The 16654-nt window shown below is 57.2% G+C and overlaps 2 protein-coding genes across 11 annotated transcripts in view; both read left to right on the top strand.

The window, feature by feature from the left end:
- The window catches only part of IP6K2 (inositol hexakisphosphate kinase 2), a 36114-nt gene extending 33063 nt beyond the window's left edge, over positions 1 to 3051 (top strand). For all 10 annotated transcript variants that reach the window (XM_055343414.1, XM_055343419.1, XM_055343417.1 and 7 more), the window contains 2 exons: positions 1495 to 1670; positions 2276 to 3051. In XM_055343414.1, coding sequence (XP_055199389.1) covers positions 1495 to 1670; positions 2276 to 2776 — 677 coding nt within the window. In that variant the 3' untranslated portion in view covers positions 2777 to 3051. The remainder of the gene's footprint in view (positions 1 to 1494; positions 1671 to 2275) is intronic.
- A 1707-nt stretch (positions 3052 to 4758) lies between these two features.
- NCKIPSD (NCK interacting protein with SH3 domain) lies at positions 4759 to 15269 on the top strand. Its single transcript, XM_055344899.1, has 13 exons — positions 4759 to 5013; positions 7479 to 7588; positions 8051 to 8255; positions 8450 to 8540; positions 8708 to 9198; positions 10469 to 10639; positions 10789 to 10875; positions 10966 to 11104; positions 11185 to 11265; positions 11410 to 11538; positions 11631 to 11723; positions 11850 to 12022; positions 14371 to 15269. The coding sequence occupies exons 1-13, from the start codon at positions 4843 to 4845 to the stop codon at positions 14572 to 14574; spliced, it is 2145 nt and encodes a 714-aa protein (XP_055200874.1). The 5' UTR covers positions 4759 to 4842; the 3' UTR covers positions 14575 to 15269.
- The last annotated feature ends 1385 nt before the right edge of the window (positions 15270 to 16654 follow it).

The following is a 16654-nucleotide window of genomic DNA, read 5'->3' on the forward strand; positions in this document are numbered from 1 at the left end:
TGCATATCCTGTAATTTTCGTATGTCATGAAGTATTCTATGTTTTTTTTTTTTTTCTTTTTTTTTTTAAACTCCTGGCTCAGATGCACTTTTATATAAACTATGAGAGACTTTTTTTTATTTTTTTATTTTTTTTTAAAGATTTTTTTTTTTTTTTTTTTTAGTTTTTTATTTATTTATGATAGTCACAGAGAGAGAGAGAGGCAGAGACATAGGCAGAGGGAGAAGCAGGCCCCATGCACCGGGAGCCTGATGTGGGATTCGATCCCGGGTCTCCAGGATCGCGCCCTGGGCCAAAGGCAGGCGCTAAACCGCTGCGCCACCCAGGGATCCCGTATTCTATGTTTTTTGATCTAAAAATTTAAGAATGATTTCTAGTTTACAGGTCATACAACAAGTAGGGATCCAGGGAAAGGGCCATTTATGGGTCTGGGGGTCTCAGGGCTCTGGGAAACTGATCAGAATTTGGTGGTGCTGGAATCTTAGAACCGAGTCTTGAATTCCACTCAGATGAGGCTTCAGATACTGAGTCTCAATGGGTCTGGAATCCCAGGGAGTCTCAGTCCCAGAGTTAGGCTTACAGGTCTGGAGTCCGCAGAGTTGGCTCTCAAGGGCCTACCCTTTCTTGGGGGTGCGGGCTCTTGGGGTTCCAGTCCTCATGAGTCTGGGGTCTCAGGGTCAGATGCTCAAACTACCTATCTGCTGGAGGTCCCAGCAGGCCTGGGGCTCTCTGGGGTTGGTACCGAGAGCCTATAATGGGGCCCAGTCTAGGGACCGCGGAGGCCGGGCCAGGGAGGGGCATGCTCACCAATCCCTGCCCCAGGAAAACTGGTCTGGGTGCTAGGGGTGCTTATAAATCTATCTTGTCATTGTTTCTAGCCGTTTTTGGTGCCACACAACAGGGAAATACACTTTTTTTTTTTTTTTTTTTTTTTTATGATAGTCAGAGAGAGAGAGGCAGAGACACAGGCAGAAGGAGAAGCAGGCTCCATGCACCGGGAGCCCGACGTGGGATTCGATCCCGGGCCTCCAGGATCGCGCCCTGGGCCAAAGGCAGGCACCAAACCGCTGCGCCACCCAGGGATCCCCACATTTATTTTAATGAGAAAATTTTTCATGAGTTCGTACAGATATTTCCAGTTCACATATAAGGCTACAGGATTTACTTATTTGGTGTCTGTTTATAACTTAGGACAATCTGGTGTGGAACCCTCTTCCCACGTCTTGCTAAGTTCAGGAAGTGTGTGTGTGTGTATCTTCCAGGCTGGGGGAACCCAGGCCTGTGTCAAATCTAGAACCAGCCAGTTCCTGGACAAGAATTAAATGTGCCTTTTAGCCTTGGGCTCCCTATGTGGGGGGATAGCAGGACTGAGGGGGCCCTCTGTGGACTCAGGCTTCTTTGAGGTACTGTGTGCAGGCATTGTGCCCTGGGAGTGCCAAGGCCCCATGTAGCAGCACTTTCTTTTTAGAGCGAGGATTGTCCTTAACCACTGAGAATTCATCTTACTGGAAAACCTGACTTCCCGCTATGAGGTGCCTTGTGTCCTGGACCTCAAGATGGGTACCCGCCAGCATGGTGATGATGCTTCAGAGGAGAAGGCAGCCAACCAGATCCGCAAGTGCCAGCAGAGCACATCTGCAGTCATTGGTGTCCGTGTGTGTGGCATGCAGGTGAGGGGAATGGAATGCTGGTGCATAGCGTGGGTGGGTTAGGGTATTCGGTAGCTGCCACTCCTGAACCCTGGCATATAGTCCTGTTTTCTCAAGATTCCAGCGTGGCTGAGCAAGTCTGTCGCTTTCTGATAAAAAGAATGCATGCCTGGATGAACCCTCTGGGGCTGTCCTGTTTGAGTGCAGAGCCTCTGTACAGGAGCAGGAATAAAGGCAAGAAGGTTAGGCTCTCTCCACTAATCCATACACTAAGCAAGGGCCTGGGGACAGAACTAGATCAGAGGGCTGCATCCTGAATGGGTGTGGGTTTTTTTTTTTTTTTTAAGATTTTATTTATTCATGATAGAGACAAAGGCAGAGAGAGAAGCAGGCCCCCTGCAGGGAGCCTGATGTGGGACTCGATCCTGGGACTCCAGGACCACGCCCTGGGCCGAAGGCAAGCACCGAACTGCTGAGCCATCCAGGGAGCTCCTTGAATGTGTTTTGATCAGAGGATTGCGTCTTGTGTGACAGGTGTCTGATCCAGGGCTGTTGTATTGCTGTTGGCCAGGGTTCAGGCTTTGAGATAGCTGTCGGTACCTAACCTGCTGGTCTCCTTCCCACAGGTGTACCAAGCAGGCAGCGGGCAGCTAATGTTCATGAACAAGTACCATGGACGGAAGCTATCTGTGCAGGGCTTCAAGGAGGCACTTTTCCAGTTTTTCCACAATGGTCGGTACCTGCGACGTGAGCTCCTAGGCCCTGTGCTGAAGAAGCTGGCTGAGCTCAAAGCCGTTTTGGAGCGACAGGAGTCCTACCGCTTCTACTCAAGCTCCCTACTGGTCATCTATGATGGCAAGGAATGGCCTGAGGTGGCCCTGGACTCAGATGCTGAGGACTTGGAGGACCTGTCAGAGGAGTCAGCTGACGAATCTGCTGGTGCCTATGCCTACAAGCCCATCGGCACCAGCTCAGTGGACGTGCGCATGATCGACTTTGCACATACCACCTGCAGGCTGTATGGCGAGGACAGCGTGGTACACGAGGGCCAGGATGCTGGCTATATCTTTGGGCTCCAGAGCCTGATAGACATTGTCACAGAGATCAGTGAGGAAAGTGGGGAGTGAGCTTGCTGGCTGCACCAGCACCTGAGAGACTCTCTGTGTCCCAGGCACAGCTGTGCTGCGTCGGGGAGGAGGCCAGTATGGCCAGGCCGTTGGCCCCTGCAGCCTGGAGCTGATGTGCAGAGGCCTCTGTGAGTCCCAGCCTGAGCCAGCCCCAACCGCGTTTGGAGTCTTTTATTTATTTTAACTATTTCTTCAACATTCCACATTTGATGATGCAGATACCTCTTTCTTCCCTGAGTGTAAATGTTCTAATACAAATCTTTTTGTTAATTGTACACAGTGCTGCTGTTGTTCTTACTAGGGGCAGTCAGCCAGCCCCTTTCCCAACCCTCAGAAGTTTCACACATGCTGTCTCCTCCACCCGAGTCCTGGAATATTCGCCTTGCCCCTGCCCCCACCTCATAGACCCTAAAGTCACCACAGCTTCTTGGCTCGGTCCTTGGGTCTCTTTGGGGTTAGTATCGGCTTAGTGTCCAGCACTCCCTAAGCAAAGAACTACTTGACTCTTGATACATGTCTTTCCCGGCCCTCCATGCAGCCTAAGATGAAGTTGGGCAGCATGTGTGTCAGACCTTGAATCCAGCTCCTGCACCACTGGCAGCAGCTAATTGGTTGGTCACTGTGATGTCAGACGTCCTAGAGCCAAACTGGGGCCTCAAGTAGCTGTCAGGCTCTGGTCTGTTGGCAACTATGGGCTCCATGGCAAAAGGTCCTAGGAGGTGGGGAGTCCCAGTGAGAAAGTGTTCCGGGCAGTGAGGTCCTCTTAGCCATAACACATGTCACCGCTGCTAACCCACAGCTATGCCAGTCTCATCCACACAGACCCTAAGAGCTACTTCTTTGCTAGGAGGGCCCTGGGAGGTGTGGCAGGAGGTCTTGAACTGCAGAACCAGACACCTGGGAGAAGCCAAGGTAGGGTCCTGATGTCCAGTTCTAACAGCCCCACACCTCCCCAAAACTCCCAGCACCTCCTCCAAGGCCCACTATGCCTATGTGCACTATGTCCACAAATGCCAACTGTTTGTGCCCACAGTCCCTGCACCCTGGGCCCAGGCTTCCAATGGTGAATGTGGCAGGACCAGTCCCTGGACAGGAATAGGAGGCCCCCAGGACCCTTAGGGCCTCTCCCCTGGGTCCCTCCCTCTCAAGACATCAAGGACAGGTCAGGGCTGACTGGAAAGGGGTGCAGGGGTAAATAAGTTCTTGAGGCCACAGAGCACACCCCTCCCCACCCTCAGCAGCTCTCTTGTATGCTCAGAAGGGAGCATCAGAAGTCCGATAATTTGAAGTTGTAAATCCTATAAAGACAACAAGGGCAATGTGACAGCGACTGAAATTGTGTGATAACCTTAGGTTGTGAGGGAGGGAAATGAGTCCCTGGCAGAGGAAACCCTATGGAAGACCCACAATAGAGGAGTAGAGAAGCTAGCGGAGAGAGTAGGTGAGTGAGCAGCAAGGACTGGCGGATGGGAACGGCCGACCTGGTGCCTGTGGCTGGAGTAGGGACTCGGTGGAGAGGGGTCCTGAAGCCTGCAGACACCGAGACCGGCCCCCGCGGGCGCCTCCCAGTGTTGGATCAGCGAGATGCAACAATGGGACTACGCCGCTGCTTAGTAGGTCAGGATCCACTCCCCCAGCGCGCCCGGCACGCTGGGGACTAGAGCGCAGGACACAGGCGCTGCCTTTGGGCTGCGGGCGGAGCGCTCCTTCGGGAGGTAGGACGGGCCGCAGCACCTGGGCTTGGGTGGAGCGCCAGGCGGGAGGAGCTGGGGCGGGCGAGAGAGGCTGCGAGGCTCGGAGTCTGGGGGGCCGGACCGGACTCACCGCAGACTGGAGCCGCTCCGGGCCGCACCGCCCCGCTCGGGGCCGCCAGGGGGCGCCGCGATCCGCGCGGGGGCCGCCCCTCTCCCGAGGCGGGGCTGCGGCGGGAGGGCGGGTGCGCGCACGCGTCATGTGTCACGGGGCGGGGCGGGGCGGGGCGATCTCGGTGCGCCGGGCCTGGCGTCCTGGATCCGCAGCCCCCGCCGCCTCCACTGCCCCGGCGCGGCCCGGCCCGGCCCGGCCCCATGTATCGTGCGCTCTACGCGTTCCGCTCGGCGGAGCCCAACGCGCTGGCGTTCGCGGCGGGCGAGACCTTCCTGGTGCTGGAGCGCAGCAGCGCGCACTGGTGGCTGGCGGCGCGGGCGCGCAGTGGCGAGACGGGCTACGTGCCTCCCGCCTACCTGCGCCGCCTGCAGGTGAGTGTGCCCCTCCTCGGCCGGGCCTCCGCGGTCCCTAGACTGGGCCCCTTTGTAGGCTCTCGGTACCGACCCCGGAGAGCCCCAAGCCCGCCGGGACCTCCCGCAGACAGGGAGTTTGAGCACCTGACCCTGAGACCCCAGACTCATGAGGACTGGAACCCCAAGAGCCCGCACCCCCACGAAAGGCCAGGCCCTTGACAGCCAACTCTGCGGACTCCAGACCTGTAAGCCTAACTCTGGGACTGAGACTCCTTGGGATCCCAGACCCATTGAGACCCAATATCTGAATCCTCATCTGAAGACTCGGTTCTGAGATTAGAGCACCACCGAATTCTGATCAGTTTCCCAGAGCCCTGAGACCCTAGGCCCATAATTGGCCCTTTTCCTGGATCCCCAGGATCCCACACTCTTGCCTCCCACCTTCAGACCCCCAGCTGGAGCCACTGCCTCCACCACTGAGACCACCTGTTTCCCCGACCATCCTCTCTGTCTCTACTCCTCCACTGAGACCCTAGAGTCATTGATAATCCACTGAACCTCCAGACCTCAGTGTCTTTGACTCTCCTGTACTCAGCCACCCCCTAAGCTCATCTTTAGACTGCCACCCCGCCACCCTCTTGGAACCAAAGATCTCAGCCCCTGTTGACACTGCCTGTCACTACTCTCCCCAAACTCCCCATCACAAGCCTCCGGCCCTAACTTTCCAGACTAATTCTCTCTAAAAGTGAAAAGTTCCATCCCTCCTTGTCCCCAGCCTGGGGTGGGGGGCACTCCTGTTGTGAGGAAGTGAGGCCTCTTCATGGCTTCCCCTGGGCTGTCGCCCTGTTTCCTTCCAGTGGAGGCTGCATCTCCAGTTCCTGTTTCCCCAAGAATAGTCCTGCTGTGGGGGCTGGGGTGCAGTGTCTCCAGCCGGTGTCTATTCTGACCTCAGGGGAAAGGAGGGCCTGGAGCCTCCAGGCCTGCCCTGTGCCAGAAACCCCCACCCCATCCTAGTCCCTAGTCCTTAAGAAACATCCTGTCCCAGCCCAGTTCAGGACAGAAATAACAGGATAAATTTGGAGATGTCATCTGGTCTTACCAGAGAGGATGCGCCCTAGGGCCAGGACCCTCAGCTTGCTCCCGTCTAGGAGTGCCTGGGGTGTGTGACTGGGGCCCTGGACACAGGGCTGCTGGCTCTGGAGTGAGCGTGTCAGACCCAGCCTCCCTGGAGTTGGGGGCCTATTGGAACACTCTTCTTCAAGGGGCCATGAGGCTCCTCTCCAGGGTCCCCTGGGACTTGGTGTTCAGTGAGGGCCAAGAGGCTGCCGTCCCCCTCCTAGTCTCTTTCTGCATATCTCCCTGTCTTTGTCTCCCTAACTCTGTCTCTGTCTGCCATTCCAACTCTCTGCCTTTCTCTGTCTCCAGCTCTCAATTTCTTTCTGCGTTGTCTCCCTCTGCCTGTCTCTTCCTTTCCCTCCTTCCCTCTATCCCTCCCTCCCTCTCCCCCCCCTTTCCTGTTTTCTATGGATAGGTGTTTCTTTTTCTGTCCCCCTTTCTGCTTGCTGTCTGCCTGTATCCCGGCATACCCCATGCTACCTGGAGGGCTTTGCTGACCTCTGTATCCATCTGTCTGGCCCCATCAGAAAGCCTCTTAGACCCCGCTTGAAGTGACGTCACCTCAGTTCTGAGACTACCATGTACCCCTATGGCCCATCGTGGACAGGGGAGGGGTGGAGGTGGATGGTCGCCCAGCTGCCACCCTCTGCTCTGCACACTGTGCCAGACTGGCTGAGGGGATTAGACTCCTGAGTTGCTGGGTCTGGCAGTACAGAATCTGGGGCAGGGGCCAGGCCCCTCTTTTATTTCCATCCATTACCACAAACACAGAACTGCTGCTTCCCAGGGCAATTCTGGAACAGCTGGGGGTTATGAGAGCTAGAAGCAGGGGTGGAAAGAGGGGATCCCTTTGGCCCATCCTCAGCTGGTCCGTCAGGCCCCCAGGATCTGCAGAAGGCTCTACGAGGACAGGGCTATTCTGGAGTGTGACCTTGGTTTTGAGAAGGATACGCAAGATCCAGAGTGATTTGTTAAGGGTTCCAGACACTAGAGGCTCCCTGCTTGGCATTCAGCCTGGGCCCTGAGCCAAGCCTGGGAATAGACTAGGTATGTACTCCTGGTCTCAAGCTAAGGGTCCCTGGGCTTGTTTTTGCTCTAGATCCCTGATTCTCAGAGAGCCTCACTGTGGGGCCTGACTGGGGCCCCAATATGTAAAGCAGCAGCATGGGGCCACCCCGCGCCCCAGCTCCCTGAGTGACACAATTTGAGAACCTTCGTATTCTAGTTCAGCTTTTTGTGCTCATGTCTCGCATTCCAGGCCTTAGCTGTAATGTTACTTGGTCTGCCCTGGGTTCCATCCTGGGCTAGATGTCGGTTCACCCTCACTAGGCCCCCAGATCTAACCGCCCATCCTTGCCCCTGCCCAGGGCCTGGAGCAGGATGTCCTCCAAGCCATTGACCGAGCCATTGAGGCTGTGCACAATGCAGCCATGCGGGATGGTGGCAAGTACAGCCTGGAGCAGCGTGGAGTCCTCCAGTAAGTGGGGGAGGGGGAGGGCGCCCTCCCCCTCCTCATCCCTGTGTGCATAGTCGGGTGGGGGTCCTTCAGTGAGTACTGGGGATGTCTGGAGCATAGAGTCAGAGGGTAGTGCAGAGTGGGGTGGAGCGGGAGGGAGGGAGGAGGAGCCTGGGCTGTGAGGGGCATCCTGCAAGCAGGCAGCATGTAAAGACTTCAGGAGTTTTTTATTTTTTTTTTATTTTTTTTTTATTTATTTATGATAGTCACACACAGAGAGAGAGAGAGAGAGAGAAAGGCAGAGACACAGGCAGAGGGAGAAGCAGGCTCCATGCCCCGGGAACCTGACGTGGGATTCGATCCCAGGTCTTCAGGATCGTGCCCTGGGCCAGAGGCAGGCGCTAAACCGCTGCGCCACCCAGGGATCCCGACTTCAGGAGTTTTAAGGTAACTCACCCAGTAATCTCCCCGTCCCTCCATCAGGAAGCTGATCCACCACCGGAAAGAGACCCTGTCTCGCAGAGGCCCCTCAGCCTCCAGTCCTGCAGCTATGACCCCGTCCACCAGTGATCACCATTTGGACGCTGCTGCCGCCAGACAACCCAATGGGATGTGTCGAGCTGGGTTTGAGCGGCAGCACAGCCTGCCCAGTTCGGAGTATCTTGGGGCCGATGGAGGCCTCTACCAGGTATGTGGTGAGGATATCCCAGGGAAGGGAGGTGAGTGGAGCTTTAGGCTTGGTCCAGAGGTGCCAGAAGTCACTTGGGTCAGTGATGCAGACAGAGCCATGGCCCCGCCCATGCCAAGAGCCCAGGGCCCTGGCCGGTTCGGTTCCCCAGGTGTGGCAGCCCGTCCTCCCAGATCCCACTTCTGTCCTCCCAGATCCCGCCACAGCCTCGCCGAGCAGCTCCCGCCACGCCGCCCCCGCCCGTGAAGCGCCGAGACCGAGAGGCCCTGATGGCCCTGGGAAGTGGTGAGAAGGCAGGGTTGGGGCAGTTAGTGGGACACCCTGTGCTTGGAATGGTTGCCCTGCTTGTGTCAGGAAGTTGGGGGCTCTGGGCTGGGGGGGTGGGGCTCAGGGCCTGGAGGGGTAAGGGCCTAGGGGGCTGCCCCAGCACAGCATCCACTCTCTGCCCACAGGCGGCCGCAACACCACACCCTCCGGGGGCAGTTCTGTGTCCAGCGGCTCCTCAGTCAGCAGCACCTCCCTTGACACGCTCTGTACCGGCTCTAGCTCGTCTGAGCTGGGCCCCAGCTGCTCACCCACGCCCCCACCCGTGCCCCGCCGAGGCACCCATACCACTGTGTCCCATGCTCAGCCCCCTCCCTCCAAGGTGCCGGCCCCTGAGCCCCCTGCAGAGGAGGTAGCAGTCGATACCACCTCAGCCCCTGATGAGCTGGAGGCTCTGGGTGCTCTGAGCCTGGGGACCACAGACGAGAAGGTGGTGGCTGAGCCTGCCGTGCCCAGGACCATCGGGGCAGAGCTGATGGAGCTTGTGCGGAGAAACACCGGCCTGAGCCACGAGCTATGCCGTGTGGCCATTGGCGTCGTGGTGGGTCACATCCAGGCCTCTGTGCCGGCCAGCTCGCCTGTCATGGAGCAGGTCCTCCTCTCGCTGGTAGAGGGCAAGGTGAGGGTGGGCGGCAGGGCCAGAGGCCTCCCCCTCCTGGGGCCACCCTGCCTTCCCTGCCCCGTTCCCACCCTCACACTTGTGTTCAGCCTTAACTTGACAGGTGCCTGTTGAGCTCTCACTTGGCCTTCATTGTGCTGGGTGCCTAGGGACCTTTGAGCTTATCCCTGAAGGAGAAAGGGTGGAAGAGCATCTGGGCAGACGCTTAGCTAGACAGGGGCCGGAAGGCAGGACCAAGCGTAGCTCGCAGGAGAAGTGGTTCAAGGCCAGCATGGCAGTAGGGCCGGGAGTGAGGGAACAGGTGGGGTGGGAGGAGGTGAGGCTCGGGGCTTGTGACAGATGAGACCAGATGTGAGTAGCCGGGAGTCCTCTGACTGTAGGGGAGGAGTGGACACAGGGTGTGAGAGAGCACAGTGCCGTGCTGGCCTTGACAGTGGAGAGGAGTGGGTGCTTCAAGAGCTGTGGCAGAGACCTCAGTGCTGACTCAGGTGTGAGTCAGGTGCGTGGGCATCACAGATGGGTGGGATCCTTTGCCAGGGCTGAGGCGCTGGTCAGGAAGCAGGATTGGAGGGCAGTGAACCATCTCCAGATGGGGACCAGATGGGCCCAAGGTCCTTCCTTAGGGCCCTAGGACCCAGCAGCTGCAGTGGGGGTGTGGGGGTGGGTGCAGCAAGTCCCCAGGCTTGTCTGTGCTGGGCAGGACAGGTGCTGTCAGCCTGGGAGCACTCGGGAGACAGGAGGTGGCAAGATGACAAGGCCCAATGCCATGTGGTGTGGTGGATTGAGAGGGTAGCATCTTAGTCACATTCAGCCAGTGACGGTCGGTAGCCTTCCACATGGAAGATGTTTATACAGGTCTGGGATGAGAGGCAGGTACTTGGAAGGCACCCACAGATGCAGGATCTAGTCTCAGCAGGTTATCAGGCCTAGGGCAGAGGAGTCACTCACAGAGGCAGTGTAGACCTGGGCTAGTGCCCTTGGGAGCTTTGGTGTTGAGGTGGGCCATGGGAGCAGGTCTTTAGTAGGAGCCCAAGGCGGGGCAGAGGGGAGGAAGAAAGAGAACCAGGGGCTGGTCCCCTCACAGGTTCTGGGAGGACACAAACTAGGGGCAGCTCTGAGAGGCGAGGCTGGGTACCCTTGCCTGACGTTGGCTTGGAGCTCATGCCCCTGACATCCTCAGGGTCTGGGTTGACTTCCAAGCCTCAGGGGCTTCCTGAAGATGGTGATGGGCAAGGAGTGTGCTGAGTTGTGCCTCACCCTCTCCCTCCAGGACCTGAGCACCGCCCTGCCCTCTGGGCAGGTCTGCCATGACCAGCAGCGGCTGGAGGTGATCTTTGCAGACCTGGCTCGGCGGAAGGATGATGCCCAGCAGCGCAGCTGGGCCCTGTATGAGGACGAGGGTGTCATCCGCTGCTACCTGGAGGAGCTGCTGCACATTCTGGTGCGGGGTGGCGGCCCATGGGTGTCTCCCCCCTCCCCCCACACCATCCCCCTCTAGTGCTTAGGAGCGTCCCTGGCATGTACTCAGCTCACCCGTGCGTGTGGCCATGTGGCTCCCACTGAGTCTGTCACACTTCCTCCTCCCTGCAGACTGACGCAGACCCTGAAGTTTGCAAGAAAATGTGCAAGAGAAATGAGTTCGAGTCTGTCCTGGCTTTGGTGGCCTACTACCAAATGGTGTGTGTGAAGCAGAGGGGCAGGGGGGCATGGGGACACCCAGGTAGAGGGGCAGGTTCTGGGCACTGAGTACACAGGGTCTCCTGCCAGGAGCACCGGGTGTCACTGCGGCTGCTGCTCCTCAAGTGCTTTGGTGCCATGTGCAGCCTGGATGCAGCCATCATCTCCACACTCGTGTCATCTGTGCTGCCTGTGGAGCTGGCACGAGACATGCAGACAGACACACAGGGTGAGGCTTGGGGGAGCTTCCTGCCACATGGGGGGTTCCCACTGTCTGGGGGGGCTCTCACCACCTGCCTTGCCCTCCAGATCACCAGAAACTCTGTTACTCTGCCCTCATCCTGGCCATGGTCTTCTCCATGGGAGAGGCAGTGCCCTACGCACACTATGGTAAGCGGGCTGGGAGCCTGTGGGGCTGGGGACCCGCTTGCCTGGGGCTGACAGGGATAGGGCATCCTGGGGCTGACAGAAACCCAGGGGGCTGGGTGGGGTGCAGAGGCCGGGAGGGCTCAGATCCTGTGTGCCCCTGCCCAGAGCACCTGGGCACTCCTTTCGCCCAGTTCCTGCTGAGCATCGTTGAGGACGGGCTGCCCCTGGACACCACAGAGCAGCTGCCGGATCTCTGCATGAACCTGCTTCTGGCTCTCAACTTGCACCTGCCAGGTGGGGGCAGGGCCCGGCGGGAGGTGGCTGACCGACTAGGGGCTCCTCGCTTGGTGCCCGTGCACTGTGTCTACACCCATGTCCTTCCTCAGCACCTGACCAGAACGTCATCATGACCGCTCTTAGCAAACACTCCAACGTCAAGATTTTCTCTGAGAAGCTGCTGTTGCTCCTGAACAGAGGAGGTGAGGGCCCAGGAATCTGTGCGGTGCCACTTTACTGTCCTTTGGCTCCGTGACCCCATGACCCCTTGTGGTGGCTATGGGCCCCGCACGATGACCACCCTGAGCCCTCTTCCCCCTGCCTCCTAGACGACCCCGTGCGCATCTTCAAACATGAGCCGCAGCCGCCACATTCCATCCTCAAGTTCCTGCAGGATGTATTCGCCAGCCCCGCCACAGCTGCCATCTTCTACCACACAGACATGATGGCGCTCATTGACATCACTGTGCGCCACATCGCGGACCTGTCACCTGGAGACAAGGTGCCTGGATGTGGCTGCGGCAGGGCTGGGAGCTGTGTAGAAACTGAAACAAAATGAAGGGGAAACAGGACACTGAGCCGAGACTGGGGACAGAGTTGCAGCTGAAGCCAGGTCAATGTGGGGGCCACTCAGAATCCATGGCAGTTGTGCCCAGACCCAGAGGAGCCCTGGTGAGCTGATCTGGGCCAGGCTGCCTACACAGAGCTGGGGTAGAGGAAACCAGGTGGTCAGGCAGGAGAGCCTCAAGGAAGCAGCCGCAGCTGTCGAGGGGGCCCGGGTGGGCAGTGAGAGGCCATGGCCACGGGGGAAGAGGTCAGGTTTGCGTGCATCAGAGGTGAGTCCCTGGGCTTCCCCTGGACTTCTGTTGAACAACCAGACAGATGAAGTGTGATCGCAGAGGTGGGGAGGCACTCTCTGAGGGGGGGAGATAGAGTTGTGTTTTGATGTATTGAGATCGAGAAGATATCCACTAGACAGCCAGGTCCAGAGCATGTCAGGGAGCGATGGAGAGTTGGGATGGAAGGGACACAACTGTGCAATTGCCTTTGCACAGATGTGATGGGCAGCCTGTATCAGGGCCACCACCGCAGGTGTGAGCACAGCGAGGACAAGTAGGGAGGAACCCAGGAGAAAACCCAGAGGCCAAGAGCCCAAAGCAGGGCTCAGAGGAAGTGGGAGACGAGCTATCTCCACAGTTAGGAGCCTGAGTAAGACGGCGGCTACGAATTGACTGTTGGGATTGCCCCACAGAGGCTAAGGTGACTGACAAGCTATATCCATGCAGTGGAGGGTGAAGGGTCCGAATGGAACATTTAAGAGAGAATTTGAAGTTGGAGGGGAGTGAAGGGGGACGTTGGAAGACATAAACAGAGACAACTCCTGTGAGTCTTCCTATAAAGGGAGCAGAAAAGTGAGGGTGGGGGGCACCCACTGGAGGGAGATGTGGGTGTCAGGAAATATTTTAAAGGTAGGAAGATCTCTGGGCCAGAGAGAATGATCCAGTAAACATCAAGAAATGGCTGACGTGTTCAGGAGAGGGGCCTCTGCTCTGGCGAGGAGATCAGGTGCGGGGGGAGAGCCTGGGCCTGTGGATGGATACCCCCCACACCCCCACAGCGGAGGCCAGGGTGGCTCATCCTGGTGGGGACAGGTGAGATGTGGAAGTTGGGAGGGCAAGACAGGAGCGTTCAGAAAGGTCGCTTGTTTTCCCCATGAAGCACAAGGCCAGCTGTCCAGGCACTTTAGATCTGGAAACCAGGAGAAAGTGGGCAAGTAGCTCACACACCCTGAAGTGAGGGAGTCCAGGACAGTGCGTGTCCGTGTGACATATGTGATAGGGAAGGAAGTTCAGGCCTGCACACAGCCTTGTGGCTGACTACTGCTTAGACGCTGGGAGGTGATTTGCAGGTGCTGCAGGGTTGGACTGCAGGGTTGTCTGACCAGGGTTGGGGATTACAGGACCATGCTGCCCAAAGAAGGTATTGACTCCTCTAACCACAGGTACAGAGAGAAGTGAGGGATGGTGACAGGGGTCAGTAAAGGGGACAGACAAATGGGAAGCACTGGGGTCAGATTAATGGGTTGGGTGTCTCAGCGAGGCAAAGGAGCAGCTGGAGTATCCAACTGGAGAGGCTACTGAAGCATTTTCAGCCAAAGGTGCCGGGTTGGGGAGGTAGATGCTGGAGCTGGCTGCCACATATGCGGAAGGGAGGGCGGCAGCCAGGTCCTAGAGGGTGTTGGATATGAAGGGTGCATTAGGACACCTGTGTTTTGACCCTGCCCTTTAGTAAGAAAAAAAACAAAACACGAGAAAGCTTTCAGTTTGGGGAAGATAGGGAAGGTCATGAGTTTGATGGTAAATATATGGGACAAGCTCTCTTTGAGGTGTGTGGGAGGTGAAAAGTGAGCAGTTGATATTCTCATCTGAGCTCACTAGAGAGGGCCAGAGGTATAAGTGTGGATCATCATTTGAAGCTGTGGGTGTGAGTGAGATCTTCCAGGGTAAGAGGAGGGAGTGAGAAGCAGGGGTCCCCTGACCAGACAGTGCCCCATGAGGGCCCAGCATTGAAGATGGGCAGGAGCTGGCCATTTCCTCTTGCCACCTCTCTGAGCCAGAGCTCCGAAGGGCTGGCCGCGTTCTGGGACCGCCTGTGTCTGGGATGATCCATTCCCTCACTCACTCAGTGGCTCTCGAAGGCCAATTCTGTTCCAGGCATATTGTGGGTGCCAGGTGTGCAACCCTGATCTCCAGTGCTAGGGGCCCCTTGGCCCACGGGGCAGCCTGTTGCTGTCTGGTGGTGGTGGCAGTGCCTCCCCAGGGTCTCTGAGCTTGCCCACTCTTCCCACAGCTGCGCGTGGAGTACCTCTCCCTGATGCATGCTGTGATCCGTTCCACGCCCTACCTGCAGCACCGCCATCGGCTCCCCGATCTGCAGGCCACGCTGAGGCGCATCCTGACCGAAGAGGAAGCCTCACCTCAGGGCCAGATGGACCGCATGATTGTCCGAGAGATGTGCAAGGAATTCCCCATGCTGGGTGAAGACCCCAGCTAGCGCCTTTCCTCCCTCCCCTGCAGCCCTGGTCACGGTGCAGGGGGTAAGGAAGCTTGGCCCTTAGAATGTTTTGCACAGATAGTGCGGGGGGAGGTCGTGGTGAAAAGGGACCCAAGCAGGGCCCCCCACCTGAAGTACAGCCAATACAAGGGGCCAAGTGCAAGATTGGGGACCACGCTCTGGGAGCTGTGCTGGGGCAGAGGGCCTGTGTGAGCCGAAGGGCTCCCCCCCCATCTCCCGGTAGGTTGCCTCTTCAGCATGCCCCCTCCCCTCAACACTAATGCACACTCAGAGTCCTGCTGCTGCTCCAGGCTGGGCCAGAGCCCCCATCCCTGTCCTGCCTAGTCTGGGTCCTGGGCCTCAGCAAGCCGTGTCCTTGGGGTAAGGGCAGGCACCTTCCGCCAGCTCTGTTCTTTGCCTTAGCTTTGCAGTGAGTGCTGCTCATGTGCTTCCCCCCTCCCCTTGGGGGTCGCTTTCCCTTGCTCCTTCCCCCAGAGGTCTTGGCCAAGCTGCTGCTCTGAAAGAATCTTAGAAACAGGCCATCTAATTCTGGAGCTTCATAGGATACGGTGATGGCACTCAGAACGCCAATGACGGAATCTATTTTCTTTGTAAAGACAGACTGAAAAGCCATGTGTATTTTCCTGTGTGCTGCAGCTCACCTTTGGAAATAAATCACAGGCATCTGGAAACAGGCTGTGTGATCAGCAGCCCTGTATGATCCTGGGTTGTGATGGGAGAGGACGGGAAGGGGCACTGGGGCTTCAGGACCTTGCCACTTGCTTGCCTTGACCTCTCCACTATAAGGAGGGGATGCTCCCTAAGAGGCCTGTCGGGGTCCCTTGAGCTCTGTTCCAGTCTCTCCCTGAGTTCCCATTTCTAGTTCTTCTGGGCCACAGCTAAGCCAGCGTTTGCAGGTGACTGCCCTTCCAGACCTCACTTCGACCCTGTTTGAAACCCTGTCCTCCGTAGCTGACTTCAAATTAAGCAGGCACCACTGCAGCCCCAGACTCCCTGCATGTCCAGGCCCTGCTCAGCTCTATTCCCTTCCTCATTCGTCAGTGGGTCCAACAAGATCCCCTTTATTTTTCAGCCTCAGAGATTTGGTCGTTAGAGTAGGCCAAAGAGAGTATCTCAACGAGCATGTGGTTCAATTTACACTACTATTTGCAGATAGGGACCATTTGGCAAAAACTTCATTTTCCATGTGGGCTCCCATGTTAACAAAGGCTCTCGCCATAAATGGGGGAGGGGCAGGAACCCACAGGCAGACACCATCAGAAGTGGTTTTCATCAGTTCCCTTTTTCTCACCCAGGACGATCCTCATCAGACACTTCCACACATCCAGAATTACTGATACAGTGACTTCCAGTCATGACTTTTCCTTTCTTATCGGGATGCTGAAGGCAGAGGGCTGTTCCATTACTTTCCCTACAAGACTGTAATGCAGCGAGAAGCACGAAAGAGGCCAGGGCTAGGGGTAGGGTCCCCTGGACACAGGTCCTCAGGAAGCTGAGGCAGGAACATCTGCCAGGGAACTCATGGAAGCAAAGCACAGGAGGCTGATGGGGAACATCCTTAACTCTTGATTCTCAGGTTAAGCACCCAGGGTCACCTGCTGGACCTGACTAGGGGCTGAAAGAATGCTCCCCAGTAGAACTGTGTGACACACCCTGGTCACTCCCCTTCACCCCGGAGGCGTTCTTTCTTTTCACATCCAGAGTCAATGACATGGACTTCCAGTCACAACTCCTTCCTCACTGGAGTGCTGAAAGCAGAGAACCATGGTTCTCCTCTCGAGATAGTGTGATCCAGTGACAAGCACAGGTTTCTTGAGAAGCTGAGGCAGGAATATTTGACAGCCTCCTTGCCTTGCTCTGTTCCCTGTTGTGATGCCCACACCAACCTTGGGAGGGCAGGGCTGTGCTGTGCCATCTGTCCCAGCACCAGCACCTATGATGAGCAAAGTGTAAGCCCATGGCAGGAGGTATCAGAAGCCCTGGCCAGTTTCTGTGCAATTGGCCAAGGAGCCCTGGCATGTGTTTGTAAGGCATGCAAGAGCTCCAGGTGACAGTTAAG

This window comes from Nyctereutes procyonoides, unplaced genomic scaffold (assembly GCF_905146905.1).
Source record: "Nyctereutes procyonoides isolate TBG_1078 unplaced genomic scaffold, NYPRO_anot_genome, whole genome shotgun sequence".
NCBI lineage: Eukaryota > Metazoa > Chordata > Mammalia > Carnivora > Canidae > Nyctereutes > Nyctereutes procyonoides.